This window comes from Colius striatus, chromosome 11 (genome assembly GCF_028858725.1).
Source record: "Colius striatus isolate bColStr4 chromosome 11, bColStr4.1.hap1, whole genome shotgun sequence".
Classification (NCBI taxonomy): domain Eukaryota; kingdom Metazoa; phylum Chordata; class Aves; order Coliiformes; family Coliidae; genus Colius; species Colius striatus.
Genome location: NC_084769.1, coordinates 13157288 through 13171360, shown reverse-complemented (window position 1 = coordinate 13171360; position 14073 = coordinate 13157288). Strand labels below are relative to the sequence as shown.

Genomic DNA, 14073 nt, shown 5'->3' with positions numbered 1-14073 from the left:
CCACGCTGCTAGTGACGTGTCCCCTGGGGGCGTGGCTTCGAGAGCCCGGGCGAGCCCGGCCTATCCCCGTGGAGGGGGCGTGCCCGTGGCCGTGGCGGGGGGGCGGTGCGAGAGATGTTCGGCGACAGCAGCGGCGCTGGCCGCTCGGGCTCGCCATGGTCTGAGAGGCCGTTTGAGGCGCCGCGATGAACGGAGCGGTCCCGTCGGTTTTCGATCCCAAGGAACGAGTGTTGAAGCTGGGAGAGACCTTCGAGAAACAACCGCGCTGCGCCTTCCACACCGTCCGCTGTAAGCGTGGGGCTGAGGCAGCCCCTCAGGGAGGCCGGGCAGGAGGGGCGTGGGGGGTCGGGTGCTGCTGTCCGGCGGCACCCAGCCTCCCCCCTCCCGCCTCCTCTCCGGCCCCTTGAGGGGCCGAGGAGTTGTCCGGGTGGGCGTCGGTGTGAGGTGAGCCCGCGGGGAAATGGAAGGAGGTGGCCGCCTTCCTCCCGGGATTCTGGGAGTGCCGATGGCCGAGCTGCTGGGCTGGGATGTCGGGAGCAGCACGGTGCAGATCGGGCTCTCCCGAGACAGTGTTGCCGGTGAGGTGTTACGGGCGGTCGTATCCCGTCGCTGCCCCTCACTGCTTTTCTGGGCACTAACTTCACTCTTTACACTTTTGATTTTGGTTTTTTTTTTCCCTTTTTGCATCCAGCATATTGTCTCGATGCAGTTTCTCTGAAAACCGAACTGGGCTGAAGCTCTGGCTTTGCCCTCTTTCCTTGTGCTTAGAAGTTAAGTAGAATTCAGCAATTGAAGGTTAAAGGCAGTATTAATCACAAAGCTGTATACCCTCCCTGAGTACATAATTACTATCTAGAGAGATGTGTGCTCAAAGATTCCGAGGGTAGCTAGGAAACAAATGCTCTTAGGATTATAGTTCTGGTAATTTAGGACTGCTGCTTCTGCTTTTGATGTCTCATTATTTATAGACTGATCCCCAAGACTCAGACTTGCGTACGTTCTCTGGAGACTGTCCTGTGTGCTTTCACGCAGTGCAGAGGGATGGGTAATGTGCTTTCTGTGAGCAACTGGAATGGCACTTAGTAGAATTGTCTGCAGCTGTGGGAGGGGAGGAGCAATGCAAAAAAGTGGGCAAAAGCTATAAATGGTTTTAAACAAACGGTGTAACTTGAAATTCACCCTAATTTTAAAGAGGACTAAAACCCACGTCTGGTAGTTCTTACCCTTACAATTTATTCTGTGGCTCTTGCTGACTCCTGTGATTTCGTGATTTATTCTGAAATCTGTTTTGAAATCTCTCTTCCTTTCCAACAAATGAGACATAGAAACTGGCACATTCATCAGTTCTGTCCAATGCTCCTGCAAAAATACCCTTCTCTGACACCTGAAGGTTAAGTTAGCAAATGAGTGAAGGGGAAGACATCTGCGTGTTAGAAGTTGAGATCAGAAGTCAATTTACGGACACTGGAATCGGTACCTTAATCTTCTAAAGTATTAGCTACCCACTGGCCTTATATCAGAGCAAACATTCTCTAATTTGGTGAGAAACTTTGGAACTAGCGTACTCTTATGCCTGTGAGACGACACCTGGGATTTTGCTGTAAACAAGGTTAGCAGCGGCTGTTCCTGGTGTCCTAGCTCAAAGCCTTCTGCTGCATGCATAGTCCTGCCCACCGGCTTCAGAAGCTTGGTTTTCTTGCCCGGTTGGTGTGCAAGCTGGAGCCAGGGTTCCTGGCTGTGGTCTGTGCCGCCTGGCCCGTGGGTTGCAGGCAGTGTTCCTGAGCTGGGAAGCTCCCCAGCCAAAACAACAGTGCTGCCTGGGCCCAGCAGTGAGTTATGTGTGGGGCTGTGAGGCAAGGGCCATGTGCCAGCCTGTGTCTGGGGAGCGTGGCCTCTGATGGGTCCCCTCTCTATGCCAGGACATCCTCAGAGTGTGAGACTGGCCCTGCGCCTGCATTCACTGGAACCGAAGGTTCAAACCCACAGATGTTGCCACGTGTCTTGCAGAGCCTCTTGATACCCTCTTATCTCCCTAGGTCTGTGCAGGCTGGCCTTTTAGCTGTAGTCCTTCCCAATTTATTTGTGGGGGGAGTGATATTTTATAGAGCACATTGTGTTACATAGCTGCAGTGCTGATGCCTGAACACCTGCTCATTTTCAGCAACTCAGATTTTTTTTAAAAGGACCAAAAATTGAAATCTTACTTTGATTAAAATTTTTAATTGATACTTTAGATGTTGAAAAGGACAAAAACAAAATGTGTATCTAATTGTCGAAAGTAAAGTTACTTCCCAAAAAGAAATACACTGAACCTCAAGTTTTTGTCAGGTTCAGTTACATTCAAATCAGAAATGGATAGAGATATTAATATCAGGAATCAATGTTGTTTTTGCATTTTCAGTCTCATTTCATTTCCCAAACATCTCCCATGTTTGGGATCAAAATTTTTCAAGAAGTATTTATTGAGTTTTTTGAAAGGAGTTACATTAGAATTTTCCTTTTGAAATCTAACACAGCCTGTTCAGCCTCTTTATCCATTAAAATCTAAAAGCAGTTTTCTAATTTGAACTGAAAGGTTTTAACACTTATACTGAATCATGAGAAAACCACCTTCACTTTGAATTCTGCTGACTTATGGAATCATCTGCTCAGGAGAAGGGTAGATGATAACACTAGCAAAAAGGGCTTAAGTGTCTTCAACTGCAATTAAAAGGTGTCTGCATTTATAAGATTCCTGCAAAGCCTGTAAATAATACAGTTTGGTTTTCTATTTAGATGACTTTAAGCCCGCATCTATTGATATGTCCTGTGAAGGAGACCTTGAAGTTGGCAAAGGTGAACAGGTGACAATAACACTGCCAAATATTGAGGTGAGTGGGGTGGCTGCAGGCCTAAGGGAGTGATTTCTTTTCTTGTCACAAGCATATACTGACTATAGAAGGATATAACGTTTAGTGATGTTTTAGAGCTGCTTGTCTGACTTTCAGAGTAGAAAACCAATTGCTTTAAGAATGTAAAATTGCAAAACACCTAAAGGTTAAACAGTTGTGCTGTCACTTTAAATGTATTCACTGCATTGGAAATATGCTGTAGGATGACCCAGAAGTGTTGCGTACACAGAAAAGCTTCGTGTGGATGTTGGCAGTGCAAGTTTCCCCTTGGTATTTATTGCTCTAGTGCAGTTCTAAAGCAGGAAAGACTGGAAAGGGAAAATTTACTACCTGCCATGCTTTACTGCTCTGCTGATATGGCAACTGAAACCCCTTTTGGTAAAAGGAGTCCTACAGTGAGCACGCTCTCCTTGGGAAATAAGCATTTAATCGGTTTCACACTAAGCTAAACTGAGTGAAATCCTGTTCCAGTCAAACACCAGCTGCCTTGGGTCAATGCTACTGTGAATCTAATCTGAATTAACCAATAACATTTTTAAAGGCTAGAAATAATCACTTGTTATAGACTTGTCATCGTTGTGCTGTATTGCTGTTTCTAAGAAAGAAAACAACAAGTAACACTGGACTTCTGATTTAACAGGGGTCAACTCCACCAGTGACTGTGTTCAAGGGCTCAAAAAAGCCTTACCTAAAAGAATGTATCTTAATTATCAACCATGACACTGGAGAATGTCGCCTAGAAAAACTTAGTAGCAACATCACTGTGAAAAAAACCAGGTGAGTGATTAACAGAAGAAACAACTGCACTTCACTCATTGTGAAAATCGATTTGCTAATGAGTCAAAATTGAGATGCGTAACTACTCCTTGCTATTTTTAGCAAAACATCATTTTTAGAAAGTACCTGGCCTTGTTCAATAGAGTGAAAAGCCTGCTTTCTCTGCACAACTTTTGAGTTTTCACTGGCAGAAGAAAGGGTAATGTTTGGTGGTTTTTTTTAATCAAAAAGTGTTACATTGTTGAAAGAGATGATAAATATTTTCTGATGAGTTTGGAGTGGGGGGTGGAATCTGTTTGGAAGATAGCTGCCTACTGGCTTCTGACTTCTAAATGAGGAGATTTTAAAAAATATTGACTCTGACATGTTTCAGTAATATTTATTGGCTTATTTTCCTCATACCAAGTTTTAGTTTTTTTGTTTTCTGCTGCAGAGTCCATATAAATAATTTCCAGCAGGATTATTATTATTAGGTGATCCTGGGTAACCAGGTGTAAAACCAAATCAGTTAACGGTGTACTAAAAAGTTATTAGCACTGTATTAGAAAACAATTTTTAATACATCTTTATAGAATTTTATGCCACTATAGTAATCATAGAATCATAGAATGGTATACAAGGTGACCAGAGTAGTGGATGAGGGAAAGGCTGTGGGTGTGGTCTTCCTGGATTTCAGTAAGGTCTTTGATACAGTCTCCCACAGCACAGGGAGTTGGACTAGATGACCTCTAAAGGTCCCTTCCAACCCCTACCATTCTATGATTCAATATATGGGAAAGAATATACCTAGAAATCCAATGTTGCTATTTAGAAAGGCATGGCAAATATTTCCCTAACTTAAGGTACTCTGTCCTCTGTATTCTTGCCTTTTCTCTTGCATTTTGTCTTTTAGTAATTAAAAATCTGTTGGTTTTACACACAGAGCTGAAGGAAGCAGTAAAGTCCAGTCTCGCATAGACCAGCAACAGCAGCAAATGCGAAATGCAGTGAAAGTTCCAAACAACATCAAAAGTTCTCCACCGAAAGAAAAGATGTTTCCATCTTCTCCTATGGATGATATTGAACGAGGTAAACTCCCAAGCAGAAAATTTGCTCTTAACTAGCAATTAGTTTTTAAGAGAAAAGGTTGTTTATTTGTGTGGGTTTTGGTGTGGTTTGGGTATTTTTTTAATTTGAGATTCACACTGGAAGCTGATTATGTAAGCACTTTACCCAGCTCTGGAAATGACTGCTCTGGCTCAAGTGGTAACAAAGCAGTATTTGAAACTTGCTAAAGTAAAAAACATCAGATGAATCATTAGGCTTAATAATGTCCAGGATCCCACTGTGCGCTCTCTCCTTGATTCTATCCCCCACTGCTACTCTAATCAAGTATATAGCTGGTCATATTATGGCACTGGAACCAGCCGAGTCAATTCCATGTTGACATTGCTCCTCATTCTTTTTCTGTTACAGTGCTGTATGACTCAAAATATATTTTAAATTGCCAGACAAGACCTTTGAATGATGTTCAGATGTACAGATGAGGTTCCAGTGAAAAAGACAGCTAGAAACCTGAATAAATCAACCCTTGAACAGTACTATACACTGTATTTTTTTTTGAGATACTCTGGTTTGGTGTGACACTCATATTTCACTTAATAGGAGGCCTTATTTCCTTTTGGAGGACAAGGAAGATGGCAGGTGGTAATTACTTGCTACAGAAATGCTGACAGGTGGCAGTTTCACTGACTGGAATTGACATCTGCATCCCAAGATGTTCTGAATTCCTTTAAACATACTTTGTTTTTTAGAGATGTCATTATGAAGGGTTTGGGTTTTTTTTTTCCATTGTGGTCTTAAACTGTAAGCTAAACCATTATACTAACCATTTGGTCAGAACTCTGTACTACAGAACAGCACTGGAATATGTAAGGCTGCCAAGATGAAGTACTTGAGCACATGGAATAAAATAATGGGTTTTTTCCTTTTTTTTGGTGGTCTGTTTTGGGGGGAGTAGTGGTGTCAAACATATTGCTAGTTACCATGGTGGCTGCCAGCATGTATCAAACTATTGTGTAGTGCTAGTCCAACTTTGACTACTACTAAACAATGTGGAACAGTTGACAAATAGGAATGGTAGGGACCTTTTAGTCATCTAGTCCTTCTTTCTTGTTCTAAAGTCAGACTTCTGCCATACTTTTTTAATCTGCTCTTAAAGCCTGTCAGTGACTGATTCTGTGTTCTTTCTGGTAATCCATTCCAGGGTTTTTCCCTCCTTACTGTTCAAGTTCTTCCTAATAAATAATCTGACATTAAGCCCATTACTATTTATCATATAAGTATAGAGTGGATTACCTGTCTGCTTTTGTGTAGTCCATATACTCAGAAGCTGCTGTCTTTCCCATTCTTTATGCAAAAAAATACCACCTGGTTCTGTCTTTCCTTAGAAATTGTTTTCTAAGTCCCTGATTTATTGTCACTGTCCTTATCTAAAAACTTCCTGAAGTACAGTGCCTGAATACGTTCAGTATTTCAGCTGAGGTCTTAGCAGTGCCGAGTTAGCAAGACAACAGTTGTACAGGCACTATTCATCTTTATACACAAAGACTAAATAGTATCATGTCCCAACGTAATGCTTGTCATTTCTGCAACAGCGCAGTGTGGTAGAACTGTGTTTAGTGATCCAGCATAACTCACAGGCTCTTCAGAAGTATTGCTTACTTCATAGTTCTTCATCCCATGGTTGTGTAACTGACTATTCCTGCTTAAATACACTACCTGGAACTGGTTACTAACTTTGTTTTCTTGAGTGGGGGAAGGATCACTCTACCTTTTTTCCTGTGGTACACATACAGCCCTGTCTTCACTGCTTGAAAGGAATTGAAATTTAGTCAGATTAAATTATATCAAAATTCAAGGCAAGACGATCTCTAAAGATCCCTTCCAACCTCTGCCATTCTGCCATTTTGCCATTCTGCCATTCTTTGTGGTATTAACTGTTAGCTTTTCACTTAAAAGTTTTCTCATGTTAGAGGGCAGGGAGGCAGTGGAACTAAATGCACAGGGCTTGAGTGGTATCTTTCCACAGCTGCAAAGGTGTGATAGATAAGTTGGTTTTTTTGGCCTTTCTTCTCTAGAATGAATTTCTAATTGACTTCTTGGCCATTCTGTTAGCTGCATCCTAATTTTTGCCTTAGCTTTTCAGTCTTCTGGCAGTAATAACTGGAGGATGCTTATGTTCTTCTCTTCTTTTATGTTTGAGTCAGCCAGTATAGTCTTTTATTGTACTTTCTGTTCTTCCTTGGCATTGGGTTAATTTGTGCTTGTAGCTGTGGCAGTACTATTTCAGGTATCACTTTTCCTTGACAGCATTTTCCTTTACACTGGCCTTTGATAAGGCTGAACGGCCTGAATACCTTTCCTTTAGAATGGTCTTTGATAACTAAGAATTGGAAGGCTTCAGGGAAGTTTGTGTTGAAGTTTATTCTTCTGTTCTCACCTCTTCTCTTGTTAAGCTCTGATCCATTTTGCATCTTGGTGACTTTCATCTTCAACCCATTCTTCTGTATTGCATAAATTTGAAGTGAGATGAACCACTCTCCTACTTGCGTTTTATGTCTGCTATGTTGAAGCTGTTCCTGAAGTATTCCAGGTACTTGTAAGACCATCTTAACAAAGGTCTGGGTAGTTGCAGTCTTTTATAATGATGAACTTCTGCACTCTGGATAACTCCTCAAGTTGCTGTATAAAATCTCTGTCCACCATGATTCAGTGATCTGTTTCAGACTTCTCGCTTCAGCAGCATCCCTGTTTTGCACTGTTATTATGTACAACCTTTCTGCAAAGCATAACTTCCTCTGTATGTTGGACAGAATAATAACAAGTGTATACTATGCAGCATGATCTACCATATTCTTACGTGTGGTAGTCAGGTGAGTTATTTCATAAAGAATGCCCATGGGTTGAATCAGTTTGGTCTACTGATTTCCAATGTTTCTTATCTACCTCATGTTCTAGCTTCCCCCGACTCTCAAATCTATAAAGAGAGCAAGGATTTGGTGAAATCTTCCTAGTAGTAAACTGTGGATGGTTCCACTGGATATTTTTCATGCTTAACTTGTTTTTGAGCAAAGTGTCAGATAGTCTGAACAAGTATATTGATTGTAATGTTGAACTGCTGGGAGTAATTTTGAGTGCAGGTGTAGACATCTTATAGCTTACTTACCTGTGTGATTGTAACTGCAGTATTTATTCAGTGAAAGGCATCTTTAGAAGCGCTAAGGAAAATACAGAAGACTTGCTAGCTGCAGAAATTAAAGGCCATGAGGGATGCAGTACTCCGTGGAATGTGGGGTTAGCATTTGGGTTCACAGGCACCCTTGTTCTAGCACTTAGCTTGAAAGGGAGAAAGTGCCCAGACTATGAGTGAAGAAAACCACATGACAGGCTGGATGCTTGCTTGTGCCCTTTTCTTTGTCCTGGAGAGTTTGGGTGGTTTTTGTTTGGTGGGTTTTTTAGTTGCTATGACGCGTGTCCCTGACTTCTTCTGTTGATTTGTTTAATTATGATTTTTTTTCTCTCCTCGTATTTCATGTATGATGAATGTTAACTGAGAAACAAATCATGTTGTTTGCAGAGCTGAAAGCAGAAGCCAGTATCATGGACCAGCTGAGTAGTTCTGACAGTTCATCTGACTCTAAAAGTTCTTCATCCTCTTCATCAAGTAGCGAAAATAGTTCTAGTGATTCTGAAGACGAGGAAATGAAGCCCTCTCTTCCCATGTCAATGCCGTATGTGCAGCCGCAGCCTACTGTGTCTGCCATACCACAGCAGGCTGTCCCTGACAAAGATGCCAGTCATAACAGATCCCAAGAGAGCAGTGGTCATATGATGAATACACTACGTAAGTACAAAGCCTGTTCTTTTCTTAGTGCACAATTCCAGACATCAAGATTCTGAAAGGAAACCATATTGTTTTTAAGTATGTCTCTGTTATAATTAAAACTGTGGGAAGTGGTGCTGGGGTTTGATTGTTCAGCAGCGGTCTGAATTAGACACTGGGCTAGAAGGTTTTTTGTCTCCAGAGATATTAAATTAAAGCTGATGCAGTTGAAAATATTTCCTAAGCTCTTCTGGCTTCCTCCCAGTTATATACATTGGGACTAGAGAACAGTAATTTTGTATTGAAAATACTGGAACTGACAGGGCGCTCCCAAAACATATGCTTATAATTTCTTGGGTATGGGAAAGACACTATACTCACAGTACTCTGAATTACAGAAGAGGTGGTATATTCTTAGCTACTTAAGTTACTATTATTCTTGGCACTGTTCCACTGGACAGCATGGCAAAACTGACTTTTGCATATAGGGAAAAAGGCAATTTGCTTTCAGGTGATCCTATCTTATTTCACACAGCTCAGACAACTAAAATTGTAATTTGAAGAGTAGCTGTTATGTTCTTCAAGAAATGGTTGCTGCACAGCCTGGAGTTAAAAGCTTAGTGTATTCAGAAAAGGACAGTTTGGTTACAAAAAAAGATCCCACTAGGCAGAGACTCTTCAGTTTGCTACATAAATAGCAGGAGTACTCAGACGCAGAAGGGAGTATTTGGCTGTGGTGACTCGTTGAAAATGATTATGTTTTTAATGAGATGCTTAGCTGCAAGCTCCTGGGTTAAAGAGATTCCCATCAACACTGGTCTGCAGCCTAAAATCTTTTAGGTTTATCATTTATATGTAAACTTGTTATACTGAAGTTTTAGACTCTGGCAGATCTACTTTTATTTCAATATTTAATGGATAAGACGGACAGGGTTTTTTTGTAGCTGGTATTTAAATACTTAATTAAATATCTGTACTGGTGATTTATGTACTGCATTAGTAGATAAGATCAGACTGAAAAGTCCTGTGACTTTGTGCAGAGGACTAAATGTTGCTTTCATTTTACTGTCACTATAGAGAGCAACAACTTCATGTTTGTAATTTGCGTAACTTCAGAGCGTGACATTTATTTCAACCCTTAATCACAAATGGGATTTGTCATTTTTTAAAATAAAACCTGTTATGAAAACTAGATTAAGCTCTACCCTCAGTGACTGAATCCCACTTGGCAAAGCCTCCACTGAGAAATACACTTGCAAGTACAGGTGGCCAAGTCCACTGTTTCCAACAGTCATAGTGAGAAAACGTTGCTTAGAACATGATGTCATCAAAACTGTTGCAGGGGAAGGTGATGGCTTGATGGTGTTTGAGAACCATGTGGAGAAGTATAACCCCTATCTTGTAGCATCAAGCCTTGGCTTGGCTAGCTGGGCTTGCCTAGATCTTTAGCTTAGTCCCATTTATTTATGTTATGGTTACAGATCCATTTACTGTTTAAATCAGTTCTTTCCTCAACTTCCAGTATGTTTAACACTTAAAATATGTTTGAACTAGACAGAAATCAACCCAGTTACTTTCCAGGAGAATTTGTTTCTTTCGTTCTCTTGCTGAGGGAACTTGACAGGAGAGTGAAACCTGGAGAAACTGAGTGTATAGCACATGGTTCTAGCTTGAATGGCAAGACTTCTCAGTAGGGGTCCTGTACAGTCACTTCTTCCATGTCAAGTGATGTTTTATAGAAATAAAATACCGAGTCAACAAGTGTCAGCACAAACTCTTTGCTTGTCTAATCCTGTTTCGAGGTTTGACCGCTTACATGCGTGACTAGTTTTGTGCACCTCTGTAGAATTGGGTCCATACTGGGTAATTACTGAAGTTTGCCTTTGGCTCGTTGTGTGCAGGCAGGAGGCTGGAGGAAGGCTTAGAGAGCACAGTTTCTTCTTGCATGTAGAAATCATATAGCTGAGATTTTGCAGAACTTGGAAAGCACAGGAGGTGTTGTCTAGAGCATGGTAACCCCATACTTCTGTCAGATGCATAAGTTACTTCTCAGGAATCTGGGGTTCCAGACTGCCCCTCATGGCCAGAATCCTGCCTCTTTCCCTTTCTACCTTCAGAAGCTGGTCATATAGACTCACAGCTTGTTTCATGACAAAGTTTCTAAATGGTGGTACTAATAAACCTATTCTCTGTAAATATTTGATCACGTGTTGCTTTATTTCTGCTTTTTCTTCAAACAAGAGTTATGTCAAATTAAGTAATTTTTCCAAAGAAAAAAGCAGCATGGGTTGGCTATTCTGGAGCCTTGGGTTATGTACATAGTACTCAGCACAACTTCACTTTGGTACTTGCTGCTGGTACAAGCAGCTAGTCATGAAATCATTTTCCCTGGTGTGAGCTCGTGTGACTGCTGAGGTCTGTGACATGTGGGGCACTCCTGTGAGTTTCCCCATCCTTTATAACTCACAAGAATTTGATTGAATGTATTATAGTCACTGATGCAGAAGTTTAGGACATTTAATTCGCAGTGCAATCTGTTTCCACAGTTAACGTTACCTCTATGCAATTGGCACTTGTGGAAACTGAATCCAACAGTTTATCTCACTTTACTGCTGCCTCATAAGTACAACAGAGTGTGGATGTTTCTTCAGAGCCCTGGTTAAATGAACTTTCCATTCTTGCACCAAACTCATCTGAAAACTACCAAGTCTAGTCTGTGTTATTTTTGCCATCTCTCTGAAAGTGTTTTTGGAGGTAGGGTTATAAAAACGAGGCAGAAAGTTTTCCCTGAAGCAAATCCTCATGCATTATTTCTGACTCTGGAACTTGGAGTTCTTGCTTTTCCCATCTGCTGGTTTTCACAAGCATTGGTATTTTTGGCTGGTGTTAGAAGGTTTGTGTAATTTCGATTAACTATGTTGAAATAACTTTTGAAGGCTGCAGAATCACTATTTGGAAGGTTATCTTGTTTGTACTCCCAGTCCTCTCCTAAAGAAGGTAGTGCATAACAGGGCTGGGATTTCTAAGAATTGACTCCAAGTTTTCCTTTCAGTCTAATTTACTAATGCCGTTCTCTGCCTTGAAATATTATTTCTTAGGATAATACAATTAATGACAAATTACTTGATTTTTTTTCTTTCAAAATTGCTTTTTAAATTTACATTTAAGTAATATGGCTTTAAATGTTGCCTCCTATATAGAGATCTGGAAAAAAGTTGCCTACAGTAGCACTTTATTTTAAATGTTGCTGGAAACAGCTGTCTTCACTATTCTTGTCTTATATAAAGTGTTTTCTGTTTTGAGGCAGAGAATCGTGTACCACTTCCTAAGCTTTAGCAATGACACAGTGGAAAACAAAGGAGAGCTGAATGCAGCCATGTTAAAGGTTCAGTGTTCTGTCAGAAGTGATACACACGATAACAGAAGCTCCAATCTGAGTGCCCTGTTGCGTTTACTCTTGTGGTTACTTTTTTACCCATCTGCAAAAGTCATCTCTGATGAGTGCTGCAGCTGAGGAAAGGCCATGTGAAAATAGTGTGCCTACTCAGTTTCAGGGATGTTTTATTAGGTTTTTTTTTCTTCTTCTTTGCTTTTTTAAGGCCATTTCTGCACAATCTGAGATGCTTGGTTTGGTTTTCTTTTTTACATATCTGTTTGGCCAGGGATGTGTGAATAAAAGCATACTAGTTGGAATAAATGCTTATAAATGGAGTGAAGTTGCTAGATAAGATGTAGATTCTGTATAGCATATTGCTGTGTTTTTTGTTAGTTACCTGTCATCCTGGAAAGAGTCCCTCTTTCCACCCCCTAAGTTTATGGACATCCATTACAAGCACAATATAGTCTTTCTTCTTCTCCATTTTGAAATATATGTATAGCTACCAAATTAAAGTGCTGTGTAAAACGTCTTTTGATGTTTTGTTTGTTCACTTGTTCCTAAACCTGTTTGAAATAGTAGGTCACTGATACATCTTTAAATGGTACATCAAAGGGCTGCTGCTCTTGATTGAGACACCACTGTGTTTTCAAGCACAGCTGAGTAGCATTCAGATGTGTTTCAAAAACAACAACAACTCGTTTTTTCACAAAGCTGCATTCACCAGCAGTTTTCTCACTTATGAAGCATGAAATTGTGGGTGGCAAAGATAGCTAGGTGTTGTCTTTTGTGATCTGATGATATTAAATAAGTGCAGTTGTGGCTAATAAGCTAATGGCTGCCTTGCCAAGATTTTTAAATTGTAGAAAAGGAATCTTTCTGAGCTTTTGACGCTGGGGAGTTTCATTCTATACATATTAGTTCTCTTGCCATAGAATAGTTTGGGTTAGAAGGGGCCTTTAAAGATCGTCTAGTCCAGCCCCCCTGATGCGTTTGGTATTAGTTTCTGTAAGCCTTTAACTGGGAAAGGGAATATCTTGACAGAAGAAAAGTATTTCCTTGAAAATGACTAATACATTGACTCTCTCTTTCTTCTAGGAAATGACTTGCAGCTGAGTGAATCTGGAAGCGATAGTGATGACTGAACACATTTTTGGCCTTAAACGTATCACCTTTTTTGCTAAACATGTCTTAGCATCTGTTTTGCACTAAGATTAGATTACCAGAGACTGGAATGAATGTCCTTGATTTTGATAATAGACATCCTAATTTTCTACTGACATGTCATGTCTATAATACAGCAGCATTGATAACCTGTCAGTGCTATGGTTATGAGTTTATCTCTCAAATTACTGTATTTACAGTAAAATTGTGTATGACCTGATTTTGATTATTTTTGCCTCAGCCACCTGTTTTACTTGAAACTGATTTGTAACAGCTAGTTACTTTATATAAATAGTTATGGAATGGAGAAATTTCTGATATTTATGGAGGCGAGTTTCCTTCCTATGGTTGAAATGTTGAATGCTGATCTCACAGCTTTTACTTGGAGGGAGTGAAAGGGAGAACAACTAAATGAGGTCTGCTGTGTCAGCGACACTTTTTGTTCAGTTCACAGTTTATACCTTCAAGGAAACTGCTGAATAATGTGGTCCACTAGTGCAGTTACAGTTTACAATTGTTCAACACATTGCTGAAATCTTAATTTCATTGTATTATAGGACTTTATATTTCTGAGCCTCAAGATTCCTGAGGGAACTTGTCTATTCTCTGCCTTTTTTATGTAACTTGAATAGGCTGCTCTTTCTACAACCTTTTTGTACCTAAATTTAGATAACTGCAGAAACAGCAATGAATTTCCTTCATTTAATTGTCATGAGAATCAGAAATTTTCTTTGTAGAAGTATAAAAGTAATTTAATAAAGCAATATTTATCATTTTCGTGTCTGATTTCAGTTTTTACTCGTTAAGAACTCCACTTTCCTACCTATAATCATCATGACAGTGAAAAGGTCATGCAAAGAACTGGAAAGCAGTGAAATAGCAGCTCGTAGAGATCCTCCACTCTTCTGCAAGACTTCAGTCTTTGTTTTTGCCAACATTGAGACAATCTCTAATAAGAGCTCACCAAAAGTTCATGGCAGTGCTAGTGAACTGCTGAATGT

General features: G+C 40.3%; 1 protein-coding gene across 2 annotated transcripts; it reads left to right on the top strand.

Moving 5' to 3' along the window:
* The first annotated feature begins 104 nt into the window (after positions 1-104).
* On the top strand, positions 105-13803 carry EAF2 (ELL associated factor 2). 2 transcript variants are annotated; one of them, XM_010195404.2, is made up of 6 exons: positions 105-288; positions 2776-2870; positions 3532-3668; positions 4591-4736; positions 8287-8553; positions 13007-13803. In XM_010195404.2, the coding sequence occupies exons 1-6, from the start codon at positions 186-188 to the stop codon at positions 13051-13053; spliced, it is 795 nt and encodes a 264-aa protein (XP_010193706.1). In that variant the 5' UTR covers positions 105-185; the 3' UTR covers positions 13054-13803. The 2 variants fall into 2 exon arrangements, with proteins under 2 accessions (XP_010193706.1, XP_061860760.1); XM_062004776.1 differs by lacking the exon at positions 105-288 and adding an exon at positions 515-1473.
* Positions 13804-14073: the final 270 nt, after the last annotated feature.

What these genes read in the sequence shown, in the direction of transcription:
- EAF2 (XM_010195404.2), top strand. Translation starts at nt 186, where the DNA reads ATGAACGGAGCGGTCCCGTCGGTTTTCGATCCCAAGGAACGAGTGTTG. An exon ending in TAACACTGCCAAATATTGAG is followed by an intron (nt 2,871 to 3,531) that starts GTGAGTGGGGTG and finishes CTGATTTAACAG; the next exon opens with GGGTCAACTCCACCAGTGAC. An exon ending in TCATATGATGAATACACTAC is followed by an intron (nt 8,554 to 13,006) that starts GTAAGTACAAAG and finishes TCTTTCTTCTAG; the next exon opens with GAAATGACTTGCAGCTGAGT.